Genomic DNA, 25764 nt, shown 5'->3' with positions numbered 1-25764 from the left:
GAAATGTAGCTTATGTAAAAACATAGACCCATGTCCTTCAGAAAAGACATTTTAACAGAACACGTAATTTTTGTTTCCTGTTTTTGAGTCATATTCTCAGTTATATGTGTGGGATTTTTAAAGTAAAAAAACAAAACAAAATAATTTTATATCAACAACTCTTAATAGACCAAATGGACCTTATATATCTCACTTCCAACTAATTAAACTGTAATAATCATATGAGTGCAATACTGTTACACTGTACATATTCTGTTTACGTTGTTCATATTACTGATAACTTATTTAGTACTTTACAGACTGTGTATTTCACTGTCCCCTTTCATGTGTAACACGGCAAATATCCAAATAGTGGAACTCAAAGGATTATCTTGTCGTATTTTACACACATGTTTCCGGGAAAAGGATTCTCAAATGTACGGATGATAAAATATAATATAATAACACAAGGTAGTTTTGATGCTCACGTAATCATGCCCTTTATGTATCAGACAATTCTTAGAAATGTTTGCAGTGTGTCAAAAGATAGTTGTTGTTCTGATTCCTGTTGATTTACCCACATGGCCTGAACGCAGCAGCAATTCATAAACTCCGCCCATTTTACCCATCATGCACTCGGGTTTTCCATGCCGCACAGACAGTTGTTCTCAATTTTCAATAATATAAACTAAAACAAACACATTTGGGATAACATTTGTAGACCTGCGTTCAAACTGTATGAAGCACGTTAGAAAACGTGTGAATGTAAAATACGCAGCACATGACGAACCTCTGACTGAAGAGCATGTTGCCCACACAGAGACGATGCCGTGTTCAGGTACTCCGTTAAAAAGGGCTTCTGCTATGTTTGGCACAGGAGATGTGGCGAGTGTCTCGTCTCCTGCGGAATCTACATCAAGAGATTTCGGAAGCACAATTTTTGCTACACGGGGCTGCTGGTGATCGTTTGTCCTGGCGCCCCAAACATTATTGTTCAATTTTAAAGAAGTCATCTTTCACAGTTAATAATATTTAACTGTGTTGGTAAAATATGCCTACTTGTCCTTATCCAATTTTCTATTGACAGCAAAGCCTTTTAGCCCTTATTGTCAGGTTTTTTGTGGTCTAATCTTCTGTCAGTGTGTAATTTTGAAATGTGTTTCGAAGGATGCCTACTCTTCTTTTTGCTGCAAAACCAATCTACCTAAGGGAACAAATAAAGTAACCTAACCTAAATATCTGACATCCACTTCTAGTAAGGTGAAATGCAGGAGACACAGTAATGTTGGAATTATGACTTTTTGAAGGGAGACAGTTCTCGTGGCTCCATTCTTTCCTGAGAGCAGTTCACAAATTGGCTTAATGTTCTTTTCTCTTGTCTTAAAGGGGACGGGGGTCACTCAGTTCATCTGCAGAATAAGCACTAGGATAATGATGACATGATAGATTTAGATCAGACTCAAACTACACCCTAACCCACAGATAGAGTTTCTTCTTGCATGTGTGCATGTTCTTCTAGCAGCACTAAAGCACTGGTACTGCCAGACCTAATGTCAATAATGTGGTGACGCCACATCCCTCTGCTTGGTCAGATTCACTTCACTTTGAATTTACACTCAGTATGAAATGTGTTATGCAGACAAATGGCCTTGAATGCAATTCATGCACGTCTGTCTGTTTGACTGCAGATGAGGCTAACACACACACACACACATACACACATTTGTCTCTTTAAAGTTGTGAGGACACTCATTGACATAATGCATTTCCTAGCCCCTTACCCTAACCTTAACTATCACAACTAAATGACTAACCCTTACCATAACTCGAACCTCAACCTATTTCTAACCCCAACCCTAAAAACAAGTCATAACCCTGAAACAGCCCATCAAAAGTGAGTCAGAATGTCCTCACCTTCCCAAAATGTCCTCACTCTGTAAGGGCTCAAAATGGTCCTCAAAGATATTTGTACACACACACACCTACAATGTGACTGTGGCTCAGGAGGGAGGTACAGGGAGTGAAATGGAAGGTTAGCGGTTCGATACCTGGCACTTCCAGTCTGGCCATATAAAAATGGGGGAAAAAACAAATTGGAATGGAAATGGTGCATCGCCTCTGTTTATTCATTCAAACAAAACACATGCGTAACCTTTCCCCTGAACCTAAAACCAAGTCTTAATTCTCAGACAGACTCTTTTTGAGGACCAGCCAAAAACATCCTCACAATGATGGTATTGAACCAGAATTGGCCCTCATAAATATAGACAGACATTCACATACACACACACACACAGCAGACACAAGGATGAAGCATGCACTTCAGTAATATTCAAACAGACTTAAGGAGACTAACAGCAGCCAGATAACCAGCTATCATTTCATGCAAATGCGGCCATTTTAACAGTTTAAGGTTATTTTAAAGTTTCCTTATAGCAGGCAACCTCGCAACACTGGAGCAGAGACTGAAGAAAAGTTGAATCTCTCAGAATCAGCTGACAAATAAGAGAGCGTCTTGGGATTATAAGTGATCACAACCACTCGCTGATGGTGTTAGATAGCTTCACATTTACATTAAATGATCACATGATATTATTAACACATTAACACATCGACACCGCTCTTATCACAACAAACTCTTTCGACAACTTTGTCGTTGTCATATAAGTGGATGACAGCGCTTTTTCACTGGGACAGAGCGGTTTTCTGCTGGGTTCTCACATCGACTTCTGCGGACTTTATACTAGGAGGGCCAGGTGGAGAATCAAAAGAAACTCCTGAGGCTCTCACTTGGACATTTGCCTTCACACATAGACCTCCTCCAGAGAAATGCAGTGAGTCTCAGTGCATGTCTGAAAGCAGCTATAGTGGAAAACGGCACATATCCGACCCTATTGTGAATGAACTTCTCCAGTCCCCACCACCAGCCAAAGTGCCTGAAGTGACCAATCGTAGAGAGTTCCCTATTAGTGGACTGATTGGTGAGAGTGGACAGAAAATGCCATCCACCAACCTAATGCAGTGGACGGAGGACACATTGAACGAGATGGCATTGAAGCATTCATAGAGGCCACCAGTCCAGGGCTGGAACTGTGTGATATGCTGGAAATAGAGACTGACCTCACTCTCTCAAAGCTAAAGACTATTCTGACGGAGGAAGATCCATCAGACCAGTATCAGAGGCTCAGGAGCATATCTCAGGAACCAGAAGAATTGAATAAGGGAGAAATGGGACTTTATAAAACCTTCTTTTTAAGACTTTATGAAAATACCTTTTTAGAAGAGTTATTTTTTCATAGATATAATGAATACACAAGCACACACACACGCACATATATATATATATTCTTTAATTTGTATTGCTTTTTCCTGATACCGTGCTGCTGTAACAGGAATATTCCAAGTTTGGGATCAATCTGTATGTCTGTCTGTGTATCTATCTATCTGTATGTCTGTCTGTCTGTATGTGTATCTATCTAACTGTCTATCTGTCTGTCTGTCTGTCTGTGTATCTATCTATCTGTCTGTCTGTCTATCTGTCTGTCTATCTATCTATCTACCTACCTACCTATCTATCTATCTATCTATTCATCTATGTATCTATCTATCTATCTATCTACCTACCTACCTACCTACCTATCTACCTACCTACCTACCTACCTACCTATCTACCTACCTATCTATCTATCTATCACCCACCCATTCATCTGATTCATCTATCTACCTACCTACCTACCTACCTACCTACCTATCTATATTACCTACCTATCTATCTATCTATCTATCTATCTGTCTGTCTGTCTGTCTGTCTGTGTATCTATCTAACTGTCTATCTATCCATCTATTTGACATGTTTTACATCCCTGATCAGACAGATGGGTACAAACCCGACAGAGACACAGCAGTACATAAGATACACCTCAAACTACGCGTGTTGCATCAGAAGGTGTCTCCACGTGTTAAAACACACGCAGGTCGCACTGAACTCGGTGATTCTCAGGGATTTTCGGGGAGAAATGTGTGAGTTTTATCAGCATCGTGTTCACAGGAGCGTGGAAATAAGTCGAGCGCTGTTCAGCAGGAAGTCAAGCTGCATGAGCGGAGTGCGCATGCGCCGCGTCTCTGCACTTTCTGGGGATGTGTTTGTCTGCATTAAACGGTAAGAACGCGCTAATTCTGCTTCACGGGCTTTTAAATACACGCGCAGGTTAAATGCGGCCGCTCCTACGACGCCGGCGGCTCGTTCGGCGGCGGGGCTCGGCCGCACGGCGGAGGGGCTCGGCGAGGCAGCCTCGTACAGAATGGAGGAGCAGCGCCGTCGCCGCGCCGTTGTTTGCCGTACGTGCCGCCGCACAGGGAGACGTCATTTTGAGGGGGAGCGGAGAGTTAAAATGCAGAGTTACGAAGGGACGTACGGTTCATAGGCAGGCGGCACGTAACCGCCACACGGAAAACGCAAAGCTTTCCCCGTCTCGGGCAGTTTGCTGTGGCAGCGAGCTGCACATTCCCGCGCATCGAGTTACGCCCTTGCGTCGGCCGTAATGGCCACCGCCGAGTGGGAGCTGTGTGCGATCCCAGCAGCTAGAAGCAGCCCGCTGCCCAGCGCCATTCACACACTTTATTCTGTACAAGTGCTCCTGTGTGCGGGGAGAAGCTAACCCCCTGGTTCTGCTAGCATCCTCCCCCTGCCACCTCGCACTGTGGTGTCAGCTTAAACCTCCATGTTCATGTTGTGTTTTTTTCTTCGTGAATAAATGGCAGTGTTAGACCAGAAAACACACAGCTAACCACACCGAACCTGGCTTGTTTCATTCTACCGCCTGTGATAAATGGGAACTCCACCGCTAATTGTAAATCATTTAAATTAAGCAAGTTCATATTTTCTCACATTGGCTCACAAACACACGGAAAGTCTGGGTGTATAAAAACATTTCTGAAGTAGAATGTATTTTTGTTAAATTACTGTTACTGTTGTATTGATGATTGTAAATTTGTAAAGTTTAACGTGTGTTTGTATATATATATATATATATATATATACAGATTTGGTATTTTTATTCTCTTTACCTCTTCGAATCTCTTTTCCTCAATTATTATACTTTAATCTCTTATTGTGCTGAAACATGTATTTAATCTGTGCCTTTGCATTTTAGATTGATTTCTTTTTTTTCTCCCCTCTTCGTTGTTTTTACATCACCTTGAATGTGAGAATGCAAATGGCAGATTCAGGGCCTGCAGACTTTCTCCAGAGTTTCTACTGCCAGCCCCTGAGTATAAACTCTGGAGAAGGTCCAAGTGAGCTCTTGTGAGAACGCAGCAGGAGAACATCCGGAGGATTCACAGTCAGGGAGTGGGTGTGTTGATGACGTGTGTAGTAATGCACAAGGGACACAAAAATGGAAAAAAACCCAACAAGAATACAAATATTTCCGGATGAAAAAGCAGTGCCGTGCACGTAGAAGTCTCTGCAGTGGATTTAATACAGTACGTCCTGCAGCTGCCCAGCATCACCCACTACCTGAACTCTCCTGATGTGAAGGTGTCTGAGCAGAGAATTACCTGCTTCGTTCTTCATTATATGTGAAAAGGAAAGTCCGTACCCCATTGTACGGAAAACAGCTTCAGTGATGTGTCTCCTGTTTCCGGCTGTGGCTGAGGGGTAGAGTGGTTGTCCTCTAACCAGAAGGTCCTCGGCTCAATCCCAGTTTTTCCCATCTGCATGCCGAAGTGTCCTTGAACCCTGAATTGCCCCTCGTTGAAAAAGTGCTGACCATAGATGCACTGTATGAATGTGTGTGTGTGAATGGTCTTCAAGACTAGAAAAGCGCGATATAAATACAGACCATTTCCCAAACCACAGAGGATCTTAATTGAGCCTAATTTGTTTTATTGTTAACTTTAAAGCAACCTAAACTGGTTTTATACTTCTTATTCATGTGATAAAATATCATACTTCATTTTGTGTTTTTTTTCTTCTATTCCTCCTCCTTCAGATGAATAAACCCCTGGACAGCTGTTCTGTGAAAGCGGCCCCCCTCTCAAGTCTGTTGTGAGCATGATGGCGACCACCGAGGAGGTCGCAGTGTCCATGGGGGAGGTGGTAATGCTAAAAGCTGACGAGGAGGGTGACCCCGACGACCCTAATAAGACTCAGGTCATCCTCCAGCTCCAACCGATCCCCACTGGGTATGTACTGAAAGCAAGGGGTAAACTAATTAAACAACTAGAATGGTCCTCAGCAGAGCACACACCTCCAAGAAGGCCCAACAGTCTCCTTATGAAACCACATTTAAATTCATTAGATTCCGATTTTTATTTGGATCTGCTCCAAACTGAGTCAGTCCCCTAAACCCCCCTGATTTATTTGAACAAGATCCTTGAATTACTCTGTGGGAATCAAGGAAAATGTTGAAAGATGCCCAATCTCACAATGATGAGATGAGCCACTAATAAGGTTTTAATAGTAGCTGATCATCTCAGGCAAAGAGCGCGACTATACCTAGATATAACGTAGATAAACAGCATTGTCTGTACTACCTGGACAATGTGTTTAAAATCTGAACTGTTGTCTTTTCAGAGATGAATCTGCGGAAACAGATGCAGCTGTCATGGCTGTTGAAGCACCTCCAGGTGAGAGATTATCAGAGCGTTGTTTGGACAAAGGGATTGATTTAGCGATTCGTTTGCTTTGCAGATTACAACACCTCCTCATGTTTGAACGTCTTGCATCTTTTCATTCTTCCAGAACAAACAGATGGAGATGACGTGGAAATCGGCTGTGCCATAACCTGCGGCGACTGTAAAGCCATGCTGCTCTTGAAGAAATTTGTGTGTCCAGGAATCAACGTGAAATGCGTGAAGGTTGGTTAATTCGTTATGGTTTTCACTCCAAAAAAAGGCACCGACAGCAGGGTTTTATTATTAGTATTTGGAGAGAGAACGTGAACTTTATTATTAAAACACTTACATGAAAGAACTGACTAACAAAGGTCGATTACAGCAAGGTGTCTGAATTTAGTCACTCAGCAGGAAACAAGCGTTCTCAGTGGTCATCACGACTAGAAAAGTGCTTCTAATTACAGACCATTTACAGACTATTTATACTGCTGACATGTGTCCCAGAATAACTGCACCCATTTTTTTCACATCACTGTAAACTTGAAAAGCTTCGGGTGTCCTTGTACTTATTGCAAATGTAAATGGCTTAATGGGTTGAGTGATTTATGTTCCATTTGCTGTTTAAGAAAAAAAAAAATTGATTCAAGGATTTTTTTAACAGACTATTTTAAGGCATATTAATGAGTGTCATTGAATAACTGGTCTATTTGAACCTGGGCTCAGTGCAACAAATGGTGGATCAAAAGAAATGCAGATATGTCTTGTGCTGCTCGTACCAACAGAAGAAGATGTAAGCTGGCATCACAACTGCATGCTTACAGTAGTAATCTAACGCAAAGTATACAGAATATTAACACAATCTTAAAATACACATTTGCTTTTATTTATATATATTTTGTGTTTTTTTCCATAGTGACAGTAGAAATACAGCTTTAGTCAGCATAATCAAACCTTACTACCACTAGCTACAAAATGTAAGATTTAAATTAATAAATCATTTTAAATAACTAATCCTTCCGGTCACTTTCTGTCCCCACTGAAACAGTGAAGTTAAAACACCACGTTGCGTCATAATCTTTGGGAAGAACTTCCCTTCTGTCTGCAGGAGTGTGAGTGTCTGCTCGTCTCTGTTGCTTACAAAAACAATCACATTTATTTAGTTATTAATTGATGGTGTCGAATCCTGAATACGGATCATTCCAGCCACTTTAACCCTGATGTCCTAGCTGTGCACGCCACGTCTCATCTCTTGTGTAGAAGGTGGACTGTGCGCAAAGTGTTGGACTTTTCTCTAAGTCTCATAAACTCTAAACAAAGTAAACTTCAGTACTGTTCAGGTCCTAATAATAATTTGTGATATGTGTTGGTGTTTACTGTTAACGTGTGAGGAGGGAGGATATGCGGTAGGGTAATACGGCACAGTACAAGGATACTGGTTTCATAATGTGTGTATGTCCTGATCCTGAATTGTAAAAAACATTGTTTCTCTATCCAAACTGTGAACATTAATATGTAAAAAAACATTTAAAGCAGCAATACATAGTATCTGTTTCACACACAGCATCAGATTCACTTTAATATCATCAGTCTCTAGTCAGTACTGTACTCCCACAGTTTACACCACCTAATATCACCTCAACATAGAATAACACTAACCACTCTCGGGGCATAATGGTATTGGAAAAACACCTGCATGTGATTTTAAAATGACCACAGTAATGATATTCATGTTTTAAGTCCTGTATTTGAACTCAGCAATGTGACTTAACCAACACTCTCTCCACTAGTATGAAGACCAGCTGATCAGCCCCAAGCAGTTTGTGCACATCTCTGGAAAGGCCACTCTGAAAGACTGGAAAAGAGCCATCAGGATGGGTGGAGTCATGCTCAGGTCAGGAGACTTGCACCAAAGGCCCACGTTTCAATACTCTTAGTGCTGGTTGTTTGGATCATACATTATAATTAGACAACAACACAGTCTGCACTCAGGCTTTTACTAATGTATTGCTGCTGACATAACAAGCACAGATGAGTTTGCAACGAGCTGAACACAGCATTTAGCAGCAAGAATTTGTTTTTCACAGGAGTGGGTGGTATCCAAATCCAAATGAATGCTAATGTTGATCCACGTGTAATGGACAGTGTACACATCTTTTGATTATGCATTTGGACATCGAAAGAGATGTAGAAATTAATCCTTTTTTCGAAGCATCGTGATGTGGACGTGGACGACTACATCGATGCAGAGACAGAACATAATCGATTCATGTTTTCTGCTACGTTCCTTTTTTAGCCATGTCCCACCGCTGCTTCAGGACACATTAAAGGTCCGGTCGTCTTTTATCGTGTCAGAGTCTCCTGTCTGAGTGTGCTCCCTCCACTCTCCTGACCTGCGCTCATTTTACACTTTAACAAAAAACAGCGAAGCTAATCAGAAGTTATTAGGACCTGAACAGTACCGAAGTTTATTTTGTGTTTGTTGATTTGCTTTAGAGTTTGAGGCATGTATTTAAACATGTGCGCACGTAGTTCATCTGCTACTCACAATATGAGACACGCGCAGCCAGGACATCAGGGTTAAAGACCGGAACAATCCCGATTCATGATCCGACACTATCGATTAATAACTAAATACATGTGCTTATCAGTTTTTGTGAGCGACAGAGACTGGCAGACACACACACGCACAGGCTGCAGACAGGAGGGAAGTACTTCCCGCAGATTATCACACAACACAGGTTTTTTTAACTTCATTGTTGCAGGAGAAGCGACGCTCCATTTATCCAGGAACATAACTATTTATTCAGCAGGTCTTTATCAAGATCAGCTCTAAGTGTGAGTGATTAGAAAAGAGCAGAGGAGCAGAATCCCTTGTTGACCAGCACAGTAATGTGCCTGGATGCTGCCAGGCGGGGCCACCCTGATACAGTAAAGGCTAAAGATGCAGCACACAAGTCTAAACTTAATGAATGTCAAAGCAGCAGAGCACTGACCACTGTTATAGACTGACAGTTGTAGTCTGATTTTTGAATTAAAATGCTTACTTTGTAAACTACAGCACACTTGTAATAACAGTAATCTCTAGTAGTCACACAGTGATACAAAAATAATTATTTGATGCATGGAGATGCATCGATAATCATTTTATAATTGAAACGTAGCCCTGAATCGGAATCGAATCGTGAGGTGCCTACAGATTCCCACCCCTAGACATCGATTACCATGGTAACAATTAAGCTTTTACGTATCCAGATCAGTCCGAGATAATATTTACACTTTTACAAATACATGCAACTGGCTGAAAAGCTGTGAACTGCATTTTGGATTAACAACAACTGATTTTGTTGGCTCATTTATGTTTAGTGATCTTTAAATGTTAATGCATCTTTTCAAACCGACAGCACATGTAGAGGAGTTGAACCACAGTTAAATATGGGCTGTTAATTGTTAGTCATTTGTCTATATGCATAATGGTAGTGCCATTACTCCAGCAGCTGTGGGACCAATAGCCACATCAGCTGAATGGGTTTTGATTGAGATCTTTTGGTTACATTTCGATCAAAACACAGTACACTGTGTGATCGGCCATGTTAATACACAATGAACAGAAGCAAAGTGACAGGGATGTATGTGAACACACCATCTATTTAAACTGATTAAACACATTTGTAGCTGTAGGCTTGTTTCCTGGAATGTTGTATTTTCTGTTTTGCTGGTGCGTTTTGTGATATATTCACCTCATGGCCGATGTTCCAAACACCATCCATTTGACACCAGAAAATGGCTCCTATCTGGGAAGTTTGAACTGTATATGTTTATCTTCATCTCACTGCGTAAATTGTTAGTTTGGAAAAGTCCTGCAGGAATCAGTTCACCTCACGCAGTATACTGGCAGCACAGACTAGAAAAGGCCTGTGTATTAAAACAATGAGAAGCCTCTGCTTGTAACAAATAATAAAATGAACATGTGTCTTTTTTAAGTTTGTTTTGGTGTAAACCAAAAGCAATAATATTTTGAAATATATGCACATGTTGTGAATATAGAACCAGTGAGTGTTGCCTCAAATCAAACAAATCCTTTCTCTGTTGTATTACGGTCTGATAACATTTTTAGTTTCTGCTCTCCAGAAAAATGATGGATTCAGGTCAGCTGGACTTCTACCAGCACAGCACGCTGTGCACCAACACGTGCCGCAGCACCAAGTTTGACCTTCTCATCAACAACACACGGTTTCCTCCGGATGGCACTGGACTTGGCATGCCCACATCCTCTCAAGGTGAGAATATACCACGATTTAACACAATCTATCAACCAGCAGGATATCTGTTATTCAGATTTTACTCCCTCAACCATTTAAAAGTTTTATGTATTATGCACTTCAACAACGGCAGCAGCCAGTGGCTGGAGGCATTGTGTTTTTCCGGTTTTAAGTTTATCTTCACCCACTCTTAACCATATTGTATACATTTTACAGTTTACTGTGAGTGTATAGTAACAGATAAGCTGTACAGGCTGTGATTGCACAGAGGCTAAGCTGTGCTCTATATTTTTATGATTCTTATTGAATTTCAACTTATTGTTTTTCAAAGTAATGGCACCGAGAAGTGACCCTCCCAGTTGTAAATGCAAATTACTTCCTGTGCACCATTGAGTCTTTGAGGCAAGTGTGCCCACTGTCCTCAGACCTTCATCATTAATAGTTCATACAGACAAACCACAGACATATCCCACTGGTCACACCGGCACACACTGGCACACACTTGGACAGTCAATTCTTATGTTTATTCGTGTCACATCATATGTGCTCTTCTATATAAATTGCAGCTCAGGTGGTTCTGGGTAATGGCGGTACAGTGGGTGAGGACAGACCTGAAGCTCTATGTGGGAAGTTGGACTGGAGCTCACTGGAGTCTGTGGACAAGAAGGAATCCAACGAGATCTCGGGTCAGAAGAGTTCACACACCCCAACACATCTCAGTTTCATTATAACAATAACCTGAAGTGGAATTCAAACCAAAATAAACACAAAGCAACTGTCTACCCACAGAGGACACGCTGAACTTCTGGAAGGGTATTGCTGACGTGGGTTTGCTGGGTGAAGTGGTGACCAACATCAGCACTGAGCTGCTGGAGATGCTGAACGGCGTGCAGCAGCTCAGGGATCTGGTTGCCTTACAGGACACAGGTAAAAAAACATGCTCATGTACGCTGACTGCTGAGAACTGCATTATAATAACAGAACATGTGCAGGACTCTGGGCTCGTGCACAAACAAATGGAAAGAAAGAACAAATTCAGCTGCTGCTGGAAGTTGAAGGATGAAAAACCAACATTAGAAACTTATAGGTGGCTACTGCTGGTTTCTATAAGAGTAACCACTGAATATTAATAATTGATTGTATACTACGGCTGAATTTGTTCCTCCTTTCTGACTGACCAAGTGACCCTTTGATTGATTGCCGCACTGATCCCAGATTCCTGTCTGGTAGAGGTGGCGGTGCTCAGTAACCTGGCCCAAGTGTTCGGCCTGCTCGACTCAGTTAAGAAGATCCTGGAGAGGAGGAGGCAGCAGACGGATCCCATCCAGGACCAGGTCCTCAGCACACTTAGCAGTGAGTACACGACAACAACAAGGATCTACTTTCTCTGAGTGTGTCTGCTCATGCCACTCTTTACTGGCCACTATTTTTTCCTAGGTTGAACGTTTTATGTACGTTCAGCACAATTGTTGTCAGACTGTTCATCTGAAAAACATAACCAGGAGATTTATAGGTGACTCAAAAGCCTCAACAGCCATTATGAGCCTTTCAGAGACGTATCAGTATCAGCATCAGCCCGCAAATATCCACAGTGGTTATGCTCTAATAATAACTACAGCAAAATGCAGCCTGGGGTAAATTTCAGATCAAATCTTGACAGGTACTACTGTAAATGCATCCCTTTTGACATTAGTGTTTTCCTGTTCTTCCCTGATCCACTATGTTGATGTTAAACTACATTCATTCATTCAAAGTTACACAAAAACACTCCTGAAACAACAAACAACCTGGTCGTCATTTACCACAAGTAGGTAATGGAAAAATAATGAAATGTGTTATGTTCTCTTTAGAACGCTTAGTTTTTTCTGTCAGAGTTTACAAAAAATGAGCGTAATGAATCCTCGACTCACCTGTAGCATGATGTGACCTGTGTCTGGAAACACTTTGGTTACATTTCGATCAAAACACAGTACCCTGTGTGATCGGCCATGTTAATACACAATAAATAGAAGCAAAGTGACAGGGCAAGGCGCAGATGTATGTGAACACACCATCTATTTAAACTAATTAAACACTTATTAAGCACAAAAAAACTGCGGTTTGAAAAGTTCTACTGACATTTTCCAAATAAAGCAGACATTTGTAGCTGTAGGCTTGTCTTTTCTGTTTTGCTGGTGCGTTTTGTGATATATTCACCGCATGGCCGATGTTCCAAACACCATCCATTTGACACCAGAAAATGGCTCCTATCTGGGATGCTTGAACTGTATGTGTTATATCTTCATCTCACTGCGTAAATTGTTAGTGTGGAAAGGTCCTGCAGCCTTGTCCAATTGTGAAGGGAAACTGCATTCACCATGTTTTTATCCGTGGTAAGCTTTGAACTGAAGCAGGTCAAAGGGATCCTTCTTTAGAGCGGTGTGATCCTCAGAGAAACCTCAGTCTGTTGGCTCAGGCTCAGTGTTCCACACAGGAGCAGCTACCACTGCATGAAGAGCAGGTATAGGAGTGCAATGACTAGCATTTTGTGGCAGAGCAGTAGCTAATCTGATGTTTTGCAGTGATGAGCAGAGCCTGTATTTAAAGATTACACATTAAAATCTGGTAAGTAGCAACTTTAGAGTCAAGGTGTTCATGGCTTTTTTTTACTTAATCCAACAACAGCAAGAGAAACTGAAGAGCAACTGTCAAGTGATCACATGTAAGACCAGAGAAGGAATAGCCAATCAGATGACCTCTGCTAGATTTTACAATCAGTTTATTCAGTCGTATGTTATTCTGCAAAAAACAGCTAGTTCATTTTATATCGGAAGGGAAACAACAATGTTATGCATTCATGATGTATAAATATATATTATATAACATATCCATGGGGATGGAATAACAGGAAATTGGCTGAAATGGAAACAAAATTCTGTCGCGGGACGTTCTGCAGGAGAATTCGGTTCCACACCGACACGTTTATGAAGAGGTTTAGACAGTGATGCTAAATAAAGTCAATACCAGGTCACTCTGATGATTATGAGATCATCATCTGCACAATTCCCGTAGGTATTGGTATCTTGTAGTATTTTAAGCGTAATTATTATTGCAAAATGAGAAAACGCACAATAAACAAGGTTAAAGAGTATAACATATTTATCATTACCGTCAATTCTTCTCACCACAATAATAATTTAGTGAAAATCGGATAGAGAGCCCCAGTGTGCATACTGCTTATAAATGGGAGAATTAAATATAAATGTACTTTGTACTGTACTGTCTTAAATTTGAAATGGCTAGTTTTAAGCCTGCTGTATTTGATGTAGTATTCATATTATATCAAATCTGTGGAAAATGTTGCAGTGAAATATTTACAAATGCAAACATCATCCGGTGCCATCTGCCTGTGGATTAGGAGATGTTTTGAGAGAAAGACTAGTCCCAATATTCTAATTCCTGCTGAATATTCATATCAAACGTGATGATGATGCATCATTGTGTTCGGCTGTGACCTCAAATGTCTCGTAAAACGACGGAAAAAAACCCAGTGAAGATGCAAAACTCAAGCTCTGCTGTGGCAAACTGGATTATTTAAATGAGGAAACCGGCCCAAATGTTATGGATGGCGTCCTGCTGCAGTCGGGGGTTACTGACATATTTACTGAGTCAGTGTTGTCGCCTTGAGATGTTGGACTTGACATTTGTGGGTTAAAGCAGGCCAACCATCCCTGCTGAATATTGATCTCACATATATCAATATCAGGACACAAAATCTAATCATTAAGAAGAATGTTGTCATGAAAATGAATGTGAAATATTTGTTTATTAGTTGTTGTTACTCAGCCTTCATTTTCAGTGCTGTGTTGTTTGCCCTGTGTAGACCTGGAGGTGCAACTGGAGGAACAGAGGAAGCAGCAGCAGGTCCGAGCTCTTCTCTCCTGCCCGCAGCCTGCCAAGAACAAAACTCCCACCAAGCGCCAGACCAAACGGCCTCGTCTGCAGAGGCCCGCCTCCACAACCACCCTCCTGGCGTCCCCCATTAACCAGCAGGCCACCCTGCAGCCCCAACAGTTCACCGTTCTCTCACCCCTCTCTCTGTCCTCTATGGGTCAGCCCTTCACCATGGCAGGCCTACCCATCGCCACCCTAGCCCAGTCCTCTAAAACAGTTACGCTGCTTCCTGCTGGCTCGCAGTTCTTCACCCGCTACATGGTTACCGGAGACGGAAAGGGAGACACCATCACCCTGCATCCATCCTCCGGCCTCACGCTGGTGGGTACCACCTCTATGCAGGACTCCTGCCAGCTGGGCACGATGATGAGCCCAGTAGAGCTGGTGCACCTGACCCAGCAGAGTGGCAGCACAGAGGTGGTGCCCATAGAAGGCCAGATGATTGACGGAACCATGCTGGTGCAGCAGGAGATGATGCAGGGGGAGGTGGACACAGGCCAGGAGCACACGGTCATCGAGATCAACCCAGCTCCAGTGGAGCAAGCGGTGGGTGTGATGGAGCTACAGCTGACTGGGGAGCAGGGCAGGGACGAGGCGTCCATGGTCGTCCCAAGTGGGATGGAGGTGACAGTGGCTGGGGAGGGGGTGGGGACGCAGTGCCAAATACAGCAGGGGCAGACTGAGGGGATTCAAGGGCTGCAGCTGGATGCCAGCGGACAGTTGTCAAATGTACAGATAGTTGTGATTGGAGGAAACACTCAGGTAGAAAACCAGGTGAAATGAGACACACCTCCTCTTTTATCCAGCAAAGCAGGTATGAACTGAGCAATCATCCCAGACTTGAAACTGTAAATACACCAAATTTCCAAATCCACTGATTGACTTGGCCTAAGACCAAGCACAAGTCATTTTCCCTTTTTGGTGCAAGAGTGTGTGTCTGCGTGCGTGCATGTGTGTGTACATGCTCTTCTCAACATGTTGATTTTTATTGAAACAAAGAGGCGTCACAACAAAGAACCATGATGTATTCTCCTGATTGTTTTGTATTAAACGGATAGTTGCAGTTTATCATAGCTTGGCTCATGTTTTTCTAGATCAGGCCATAATGTCCGTGGGCAATATTAGCTCTGAGATGTGGCTACGTAGACACCACATAGCAGACGTCAGAACAGTCTGGTGAGTTGGAGAGAGATTGCAAAAAAACCTCCAGGCTAACTAAACTTATTTGAAGGAAAAAAAGTCTGCAAACGGAAATGAAAATCTGCTGCAAACAGACCGACTTTGTGTTTCAACCCCAGCCTGCTATAAATACTGCTGTAGAATTCACACCGATCTAAACATGCGCTCACTTTTGCTTTTACCTTCAAATAAAGTGGTTCAGCTGAAATAAATCTGGTCACTGCTATAAAGTCAAAGTCTTAAGTCCCAAAAATGGATGGTTCTGATATTATTTGCATTTTGGACCCCTGGTTTAAATAATAGGCAAACTATTTCTGTGTTTACAGCCTGTGTGATCATCTCACCACTCGTATGTAAACAAAACATATGCTGAGTAAGCAGATCGCAGTAATTACGCTGGTTGGTGCAGTGATATCATTACTAATAAAAAACAAAGTGAGACGTAACGTTAACAAGCAACAACATTATGAACAGGGAATTCGGGGTCAATGTAAAGTACATGGTGCTGTTGATTTGATCCGTTCCTGTTATACTGACTCTGCAGCAGCCTCACATCCCTCTTCTGTTATCAGGCTCATTACCATTTACAGTGTTGCTGTCACTTGAGGCGCGGATCAATTGCACTTGTCTGTTGTGTCGCAGTGTCGCGTCCAAGCTGTATTGTTTTTGCACTGCATGACGCCCCCTTCAGGACTACAGGAAGATGCCAGCTCTCTAAACAGTTCTTCAGAACTTGGCCATATTGTTGGGTATGATACACATTTCCCTGTGCCCAGTTAAAAACGCCTCATCGTCTCATTGGGATTGTATTGTTTCTGCCCTGTCAGTGGTTTCTCGCCGCCTGGGCTCACTCACAAAACACATCTTTTTTTCTTTTTTATTGTGAACATCTATTCCCTTTTTTCAGTATCATAGGTAGTGTGAGCTACTGGACTGAGTGTTTAAGTCAATGTATAAAATAACTTATATATACTTAATGTCAAATGTGGTATGCCTGTATTTTACACTTGTAAAGTAGTTTTATTTATTAGTTTTCCATCTGGACTGGATGAAATTATCCTCTTGTGCTTACACCGACAAAGACCTGTTCAAGACTTGTGCTTTAACAATAATTTAATTTAACAAATGAGGGTATTTGCATAAAGACTTTGTAATGTGTTTTAATATCAAATTAAAACTGGGAGAGAAAAAAAAAGTGAACCATTGTGTCCGTGTTTCACCACCAGAGTGCGCTGTCTGCTCGCCTCTCTACGGCCTGGAGATGGAGGAAACACTGTGGGTCTGATGCTGTAATCTCTGACTTCATGTGTCGGCCTGACTGAGGCATGGGGTGCTGTTCATGATGGGCAGGCCTCTCCGGAGCCTGAGCCGTGCTGACAGGGCACCGGGGCTCGCTGGTTATTACATTCCTATCTTCTTGTAGCCCCTAACACCGGCAGACACGCTGTATTAGGTGGATTTGGGTTATACAAGCACAAACAAAATAGGCACACACACAATTCACCAGGCTGAAATGGACCCCGAGATGAACGGGGGTTTGTGTGTGCCGAGCACAAAAGGGAAACATCCTGACATCAGCAGCTGAATGTGGAGCTGCTGGGGGCCAGCTGAGGGCTAGAGGTTGAGAAAATGAACAGCAGGCGTCATCGTGTGGTTGCAGGAGACAAAGCTGTCTGAGTACAGAGGTGTTCTGTGGACTGGAGATTGGGTTTCCTTGTGTGCGCGAGACAAAGAAAAGGCTGGAAAAGTCTCTGAAAAAGACGCCAGAGAGACTGAGAAGCCGTGAAAAGAGAGGACGACACAACTGGAATTGTGTCAGTATCGCCTATCGTAGATTTAGCTGAGAATAGATGCACAAGCGTGACGTCTTGGAAATTGGTGTATGACTCTATCTATAGCATCAGAGGAGGAGAAAAGGCCCATAAACAAACTCTTGTCATCATCTTCCAGGAGATTAAATGTGCTTGACCTAAAAATGAAGTGACAGTGACAAACCATGTGTTGAGTAAAGGGAAGGTTTTAAATCATGTTCTTGTTAAAATGCTCAGGTTTATTTATACAAGCCTGTACATTTATCTGATAAATGCTGACTGTAATAATTAATTATGAAGCCTCCAAGGATTCCCTACAGAATACAGCAGCTTGTGCATTGTTTCAAAAACAATGCACAAGATCTTCTTGCTAATGGACACAAGTCCCGAAAATAACCAGGACTTGACCCAGATCTGTATTTATGTAACAATGGCAGCCTCTGAAACTGCATTTAAACTTCCACAGTCAACAAAGAAAAAAAAAAAGGAAATTTCTCCAAAGTTGAGATAATTCAGTGTTAAACGCTCCCTGGAACATGAGCACCACCAACGACCTCAAGTGGTTAGCAATGACGGGGAATTGGGAAGAATTGCTGTAAAATGTGATCTAAAGCTGTTTTCAGACATGTCCTGCAGAGACCTCTGGAGAATTGGGTCCGGACTTTCTCCGCTGAATTTTGCAACAATATAAAAATGTAACACCTAAGATATCGTTGCAACAAACACTTTCCTGTTATCACACCTGGTAGTTTGAAGCAACACTAGAATTCAAATTGTAAAGTCATGCCAGGCTGCACCGAGGCGCAGCGTTGCTGAGCTGAATACGAACACCTGCATGCTAACATGCTCAGACTCAACAACTAGAGACTTTAGTAAAGATGGTCGACATTACATCTACCCATAAATGAAGCCAAAAAGCATTGTGTGTGGCACAGAGGCTGGCTGCACTGTAGGTCAGAAACCCCACCTACTCCATGTTAGGAGATGGGACAAGGACCAAGGTAAAAAGTCAAAGGACACGCCAAATACATTTGTCTCAAAAAAACGGTTTCATTCTTATCACTATGATGTATGTTCGCGTGTTAATTATTTTATGCTATAAAAATTATGTGAAACATCATGATTGACAGCTGACACTGACTAATGATTGGCTGAGTAAATGTACCAGTCCTAGATCAATACTGCGCAGACTCCAAATGACGTCCTCGGAGCAAGATGTCAGCGTTCATACCCGAGATATTTTGTCTTCATGTTTGTACAGCGGGAGAAGGTCGTCCATCTTTCTATACAGTCATTGATCATGTTGAAGCTAACACACTGAGCTTTAGCAAATCTTCTCATAAACCATGTTGACTGTCTTGGTTCAGTGTGATGCTGGTTGCACTCACCACCACACTAGCTCTCTCTACATCATTTTTTACTCACCATTAATTTTCATTTGCCTTTCGTTTAGGTTTACATTAATTCACAGACACGTTTCATTGTAAAAGTTTATGTTTAATAGCATTTATGACATATGTAGCCCTCTTATTTTAGTTCATTGGGATTGTCCACATCTAAGTTCTCGTCTTTTAATTGAATGTATATAGTTTTCTTATCCTGCTGTCAGTCCTGGAGAGAATGTAGTGAGACTAATCAATTTCAGCTCTAATTTAAACCATAGGAAACTGTGATAATAATAACCCAGGCTTTTTTAGAGTCAATGAGCAGCTCTATAAAGCTAAGAAGAGTTTACACCTTTCTTATGTGTCTAAAGTGCCCCCTCTGCTTTTGGTCTCAGTCTTCTACAGTTTACTGATGTAACATCGCATGTATTCTGACAAAGAAATGCAGACAGCAGTTCTTTACTGCCTCTTGGGGTTGCTGGATCACACTGGTCACATGTTCATCTGTAGGCCACAATGAGTCCGGTGTCACAGGAATTTGAATAAAGAACCTTTGCCACAGAAATAAATAAAAAAATAAACCTCACAACTGGCATCAAGAGGATGAAATGTTCCTCACAATCTACTTTTGAAATTTTAGACAAACATTGTAGATTGTCACAGCATTAACAATCGTCATATTGAGGTGTCTGTTAGACCATTATTATGGCCAGAGCCAAAGAAACACATACAATTTTTGAACAATGAAATTATGGAGATAACTTAATTTGGAAGTAAAATTGAAACAAAAACTCCACAACACCCTATTCCAAAGGCAAACAAGACAATCTCAGCACTTCTAGAAGATCTAGAAGTGTCAAATAAAAAGTCTGTCCATGCAGTTGTGTCCGAGAGTCTGAGACCACTTCCCTTTTTGGAAAGCTTGATGAAAATCGGTCTTGTAGCTGTTAGAGTATTTACCTTTGGGTCAAAATAACTGTCATTGAATCTGACTCAGCTGTTGCTCCGAGACAACCCAACGTCATCTGCACTGGCCAATCAGAACTGTTTCTGTGCACATTCCGAGCCTGTTTATTTATAGCACAGGTTGTAAATTCCAACATGCATTGTAAAATCCATATTAGAATTAAAATCCACTTTGTATCTTTGCATCTGATGAGACCACAAACTCATGCATCTGTTGGTCAACCCATATTCCTGGATTACATTTCATCGTCTCATAGAGAGAAGAAGTGAGTTGTTTGGGGTCGACTCTGTTACTAAAGGCAATCTCTCATTCAGCATTTCTTTGAAAGATTGAAAAGAGTTTTCTGACAAGTCTGCATCCGTTCAAAACCTTTGTGATTTTAGTTAACATAGAAACCAAAAAACGACTTTCGTAACTCGATATATCTTCCCTGTTGTGATCTCTGCTATCTATAAAGTTTATGCCTTTATTGTCTGTCCTGAAGTTGCTTCAGATCTGTGAAAACACCCTTTTCTTGTTCAGCTGTGATCATGGAAACTTAGAGTTTATGGGAAATTATGTTCATTAAAGGCAGTTAAAATATAAGTATACATATATAAATCCCCCATGTGGGGTGGTGCATATCTTCCTCAAGCTTGTGTCCTCTACTACAGGCCTGAAAGTTTGGGGGTTCTGTGCAGTATCTAGATGTTCTGAGGACTGCACCACTCTGGACAGAGACTTCAGATCCTGAAGTCTGCTGGAGACACTCTCCCAGTTTGGGGGTGACAGTCCCTAATGCTCCTATAACCACAAAGGAACCAACTCGGACCTCGCCTCTGCTCCAGATGTTCATTCAGCCCCTGGTGCCACTCTTGTCTTCTCGTGCTCCTTCTTCCTGATGATACTGTCAGCTGGGATTCGCCACATCACTACTGCCCTCCTCTGCTCCTTGTCATACACCAATATGTGTGGTGAGTCAGCAGCTGTTTGTCTGCCTGGATCCCACAGGATCTTAGCTCTGCTGTTCTCAACCACTTTCAGTGGCGTGTCCCACTTGGGCACCTCTAATACTCGGCACAGATGTTCCTGTACACTCTTCCATCCTCCATTCCATTATGCCTCTCCGTGTACGCTGTCACAGCCTGCATCTTACACCCTGCTGCCATGTGCCGGGCTGTCTCAGGGGCATCATTGCACAGCCTGCACCTCTCTGCTGTGGGAAAGCCCAGCAACTATGTATCCAGTAGGGCCTGTTAGTGCTGCCAAGATCAGAGCCTCTGTGCTATCATTCACGTCAGCCTTATAAATCAAACCACTACGGTTTGATGGGTGGGTAGATGAATGAATGGCAGGCCAAAGGACACGCTGGCTCTGATACATCACACCCCCACCACTGCACTCCTTTGGATTTTTTGCATTTCTTCGATGCAGTCCTGTCTTGAATGAGGATGTACTTTTAGATAAAACGCTAATGTACTATATCAGTCTGATACTAAAACTACCGACATAAGAAGCAGAGCTGCAGGTGGGCTGTTAATCCGTCTACTGTATCACCCCAAACACTCCACTCAGTCTAGCTTGAAGAGATTTCTGGCTCTGGGCACTGCTGTGTTTACAGCACAGATAAAGAGGATTGTGGACCTTGTCTCTTTTTTGGGGGCGGGGGGGCAACTGGGTCTGCGAGAGGAAATAATAAAAACCCTGGCAGCGGGTGCTACCATGTGCCACCCCATCCCTTCCCTCTGCCAGCCATGTTGGCGTGGGCCTGCAACAGACGGTGCGACTTCCCGTCTCCCGGACCTTGACGAGCCGACAGGGAGGGGGAGGATCTCGCGTGCGATGACGGGAGGCCCCGGGCTGATGGACAGAGGCGTTAACCCCATCGTTGGGCGGGGAGAGATAGCACCGCTCTTGTTTACACACACTGAGGCCGTATTGTCACCTTGTCAGTCAGGGAAATATCCTATCTGCCTCCTCTTATCTGGTCGAGGAGACAGCCAGCCCCTCCGTGGGAGAGACCTGCTGCAGCCTCACATCACCATAAATGATTTCCCTCAGCCTTACCGTTATTGCCTTTCATGTTATTTTCCCCTTCACTCCTCCAGATACTATATTATCCTCCTCTGTCCTCAAATGGCATCTGCCCACACAAAGTCTTCTGTTGTTGACAGTGACCCTGTGCCCTCGTATGGTCGTGAGTTACTGTATTGTGAGATGAAAACATCCCATGATAAAAGTGGGGTCGTAGGCATTTTGTGCTGCTTGATTAAAAAGTGTGCAGGCTATTCATTAAAATGTGTTGTAAATGTCAGTTTTGCTATTAGATTGTGCTGATTGTTAATCTCACTGAAGCGTTTAGAATCTTTTAATGTTGTGACCTTGCACGGTTATCACATCGGCGAAGGGCTTGTTAAGAAGTTTTAATTCATGCAGTTATTTGTCAGCCTCAACGCGAGCAATTATTGAAAGCATCAGGAACTGCAGGAACGAAGCACACTGGAGTAAGTGAAGCCCACACGGTCAGAGTTTACAGAGCCTGTGGATATGAAGAGGCAGTGTGGTTGGGCTGTTGTGGCGATGGACAGTATTCTGGATGTACTGTAAATCACGAGGACTGAGGGGGCGAGAGCAACAGATTCCCGGGAGTTAGTATGTTTTTTTGTAAATTGATGCAAGTGGAGAAACAAATGGTTGAGGAGGGAAGATTGAGATTTAGAAAAGAGCCGTGGCCTGTCTCTTATTGTCTTGTTTAAAACAACCGATTATGATTGTAATAATGTTAGACAAGTTTGTGTGTGCCATGGTTTCAGAGACGTAAGACGGTGTCACAGGAGCAGAGTATGAGATGTTAAGGACAGTTTAATGGGACTATAAAGGTCAGCGGGTTCTACTCCTTAATGAATGAATGCCTATATGAGTATGTAAGTACGTGTGTATTTATTGTACACACCATATGCGTCATAGTCCGACTTTGCTTATTCCTCATTCCTCTTGTTCTCTCTGTGTGTCTGGGCGTGTCTCTCTTGCATAACTGCTGCCAATCTGCCCACACAACTGTAACCCCGCCTCCAGCAGAACAATCCACGCTTCCCCTGATCGTTCAGTCTACTCATGTAGTACTGCGTTAAGGCCAAATCTTAGAACCAGCTATCTACTAAAGCTATCTTTGCCTCTTGGAACTTTGACAACCCTTAAGTTTCCCTGTGTCTCCTTAAGTTTCCCAGGCTACATCCACACTACAAGGTTTTCATTTTAAAATGCACCAACTCTGCTACGGATACGCCTGGCGTCCACACTACTCCAGACGTTTGGAAACACTGCTCGCCCTGCTTCACTTGTTTAGTCTGCGTTTTAGTCTTGACAGGAACAGAGTTGTTTGGAAACAATGACGTAGACACTCACAACCGCTTGATCATTGGGTCTTTTGGGACTTGGGATCACTTGACCCTCTTCTGGAAGAAAGCTACCAGCATTAGCCTCCAGTGTAGAACGCAACATGGATAGGCCCAGTGTACGTGAGTGGTCATGGGATATGCGTTTTCAGACATGATAGTGTGGACAGGGATTAAAACTGATACGGAGATCTTTTTAGCTCGAAAACGTAGTAGTATTGATGTAGCCTCTCACCCGCTGCTCCACTGTTCCCGTTCTGCTAGCCTTAAGTCTGCTAACCCGACACCAGCCCTGCTCAGTGTGTCTGTGGTGCTCCAGTAGGCAAACAGTTACCTTTGGACAATAAAACATCCTTACTGCTGAACTGCCAGTCTGTGCCTTGCTTTAAGGTCCAGACACAGTGTTTTGTGTTAAAATGTCAAATGAATAAACTTCCACGAAAAACTAAATCACATTTATATTCATGTATTTATCTAATTGAAGCGTCGTTGGTTCTTGGTGGGAAAGTAGGACATTGAAAATACAGAATGCTTGGAATTTAAACACGTGGGAAAGTGAGAAATTCAAACTTGCAAGAAACATAAGACGTAAATGAATCAAAAGTCAAGCATTCATTATGAAAACATCACTGCTGGCCTTCTACATGCTCAACGTGACAGTGTTAATACCCAGAGGCTCGTCATCAACATAGTTGTGTTGGCATGCTAACATTAGTTAATAAGCTCTCAACAAGTACAGCTGAGGCTGATGGGAAACTCATGAGTTTAGCAGGTATTTATTTGGACATAAAGTAAAAGCATTGGACAAAATCTATTTGTCTGTAACTATTTGTCATGTCCACCCATCTGATAGCTGTTGAGATATAAGTCTGGAACCATGTGGTGGACAAAACCACTGCTACTGGCTGCTCCCAAAATCCAACCGCGGAGTACAACTAATTAAAGTTGGGCCATAGCCTTGTGTTAATATTTAATTAGCTTGTACTGTTCACAGTGTACTGTATTCATAGTGCATTGAAACCACCTGCTGTCAGTAATCCTTTCTTCCAGGATAGGGTCAGACTGAAGTGCATTGGCCTCCCTTTGCACAAATGTGAACAAAGCGCTGTGTATGCTGTCTGCGTTTATTTTTTTCCCCAGTGGCACTAACTTTACAAAGGCTGAACATCTGTAACCAACAGCGTGCACTCATTGCAAGAACACGTGCAATGTCGGCTCAGTCGGTGATCTTAAAACTCACCAGGAACCCTGGTTCTTCGTGTATTTCCTCCAGACACCTTTCCTGGTTCTTTTTATCTCTGCATGTCGGCTGCATGAAAGTCATAAAGCCTCAGAAATAAATTGATCAGAAGGTCAGAGACGTTACCGTCCTCAACCGCGATCGCAGAAAGCAGCAACCTACAGCTTTCCTCGGAGATTCATTAGCACCGCTGCCGTCTCGCTCCAAACTTTATTTCTCCTTTTTCACGTGAAAAAAAATGATGAGGAGGAGGAGGAAGGGTCTAACTGGTGGGATGTTTTGCCTCATAATTCTCTCCAGTTTTTGTAAACTCCCGCAGACTGAAGCATGTCACATCCAGAGCAGGACAGGTGCATCTGTCACAGCAGGCGTCAGTCTTTTGACGGGAGGCGAGAGCCATGACACGCTGTGCTGTTTCAAGTGGAAAAGATATGATTCACTGCCTGACGCCCTGACGTGACGCGTGACGTTCGATCATAATGAGTTCTGGTCATAAAGTGCGACTGTGGTGGAAAAAACAAAAAGACAATCCACAGTAATTTAGTGAAACTTTGGTACTAGATTTGATCTCTTCTCATACAGAACGTAACAGATTAACACTTGATGGATAAAGCACCAGATATTTCCCTAACAGAAGTCACTGGAAGATAATAAGAGAGGGTCGCCAGATGGATGTTGGACTATGATGTCAAATCAGACCCAAACAACCACCAGTTTCCAGCTATGCGTTCACATGATTACATGGTTGCTTTTCAAATGATTGTACACCAAGCAAACTGATATCAAAGTTGATCCACATTTGTTCAACTCAAGACTGGAATTTTATTGTGAACTATAGAAATGTGACTGACTTCAACTATTCAGTTATTAAGGACATATTGATAGATTACATCCATGTGAACGGAAGGATGGTTGGTAAAAACACGACAGTCTTATAAACTTTGTAAATGGTTTTATGTATTTTCGAATAATGTCGTAATATCACAAGAATAAAGTCATAATATAAGAATAAAGACTTA

At 42.4% G+C, this 25764-nt stretch overlaps 1 protein-coding gene and 1 non-coding gene across 4 annotated transcripts; both read left to right on the top strand.

Annotated features, from left to right (window-relative positions):
• The first annotated feature begins 827 nt into the window (after positions 1 to 827).
• On the top strand, positions 828 to 962 carry LOC118125329. The gene has a single exon (XR_004698828.1). It is a non-coding gene; the product is annotated as a U11 spliceosomal RNA (small nuclear RNA).
• A 2982-nt stretch (positions 963 to 3944) lies between these two features.
• Positions 3945 to 17168, top strand: gmeb1 (glucocorticoid modulatory element binding protein 1). Of its 3 annotated transcripts, none has more exons than XM_035183012.2 (10): positions 3945 to 4138; positions 5973 to 6165; positions 6557 to 6609; positions 6725 to 6840; positions 8385 to 8488; positions 10726 to 10874; positions 11423 to 11542; positions 11646 to 11783; positions 12087 to 12209; positions 14719 to 17168. In XM_035183012.2, exons 2-10 carry the CDS (start codon positions 6035 to 6037, stop codon positions 15570 to 15572), a joined length of 1788 nt encoding a protein of 595 aa, XP_035038903.1. In that variant the 5' UTR covers positions 3945 to 4138; positions 5973 to 6034; the 3' UTR covers positions 15573 to 17168. The 3 variants fall into 3 exon arrangements, with proteins under 3 accessions (XP_035038903.1, XP_035038901.1, XP_035038902.1); XM_035183010.2 differs by having other exon boundaries at positions 3952 to 4138; positions 12072 to 12209; XM_035183011.2 differs by lacking the exon at positions 3945 to 4138 and adding an exon at positions 4148 to 4317 and having other exon boundaries at positions 12072 to 12209.
• The last annotated feature ends 8596 nt before the right edge of the window (positions 17169 to 25764 follow it).

The sequence above is a fragment of the Hippoglossus stenolepis genome, chromosome 17 (assembly GCF_022539355.2).
Source record: "Hippoglossus stenolepis isolate QCI-W04-F060 chromosome 17, HSTE1.2, whole genome shotgun sequence".
NCBI classification, from domain to species: Eukaryota; Metazoa; Chordata; class Actinopteri; order Pleuronectiformes; family Pleuronectidae; genus Hippoglossus; species Hippoglossus stenolepis.
Note: the sequence above shows the minus strand (reverse complement) of the source record. Positions and strands in the feature narration are given on the sequence as shown.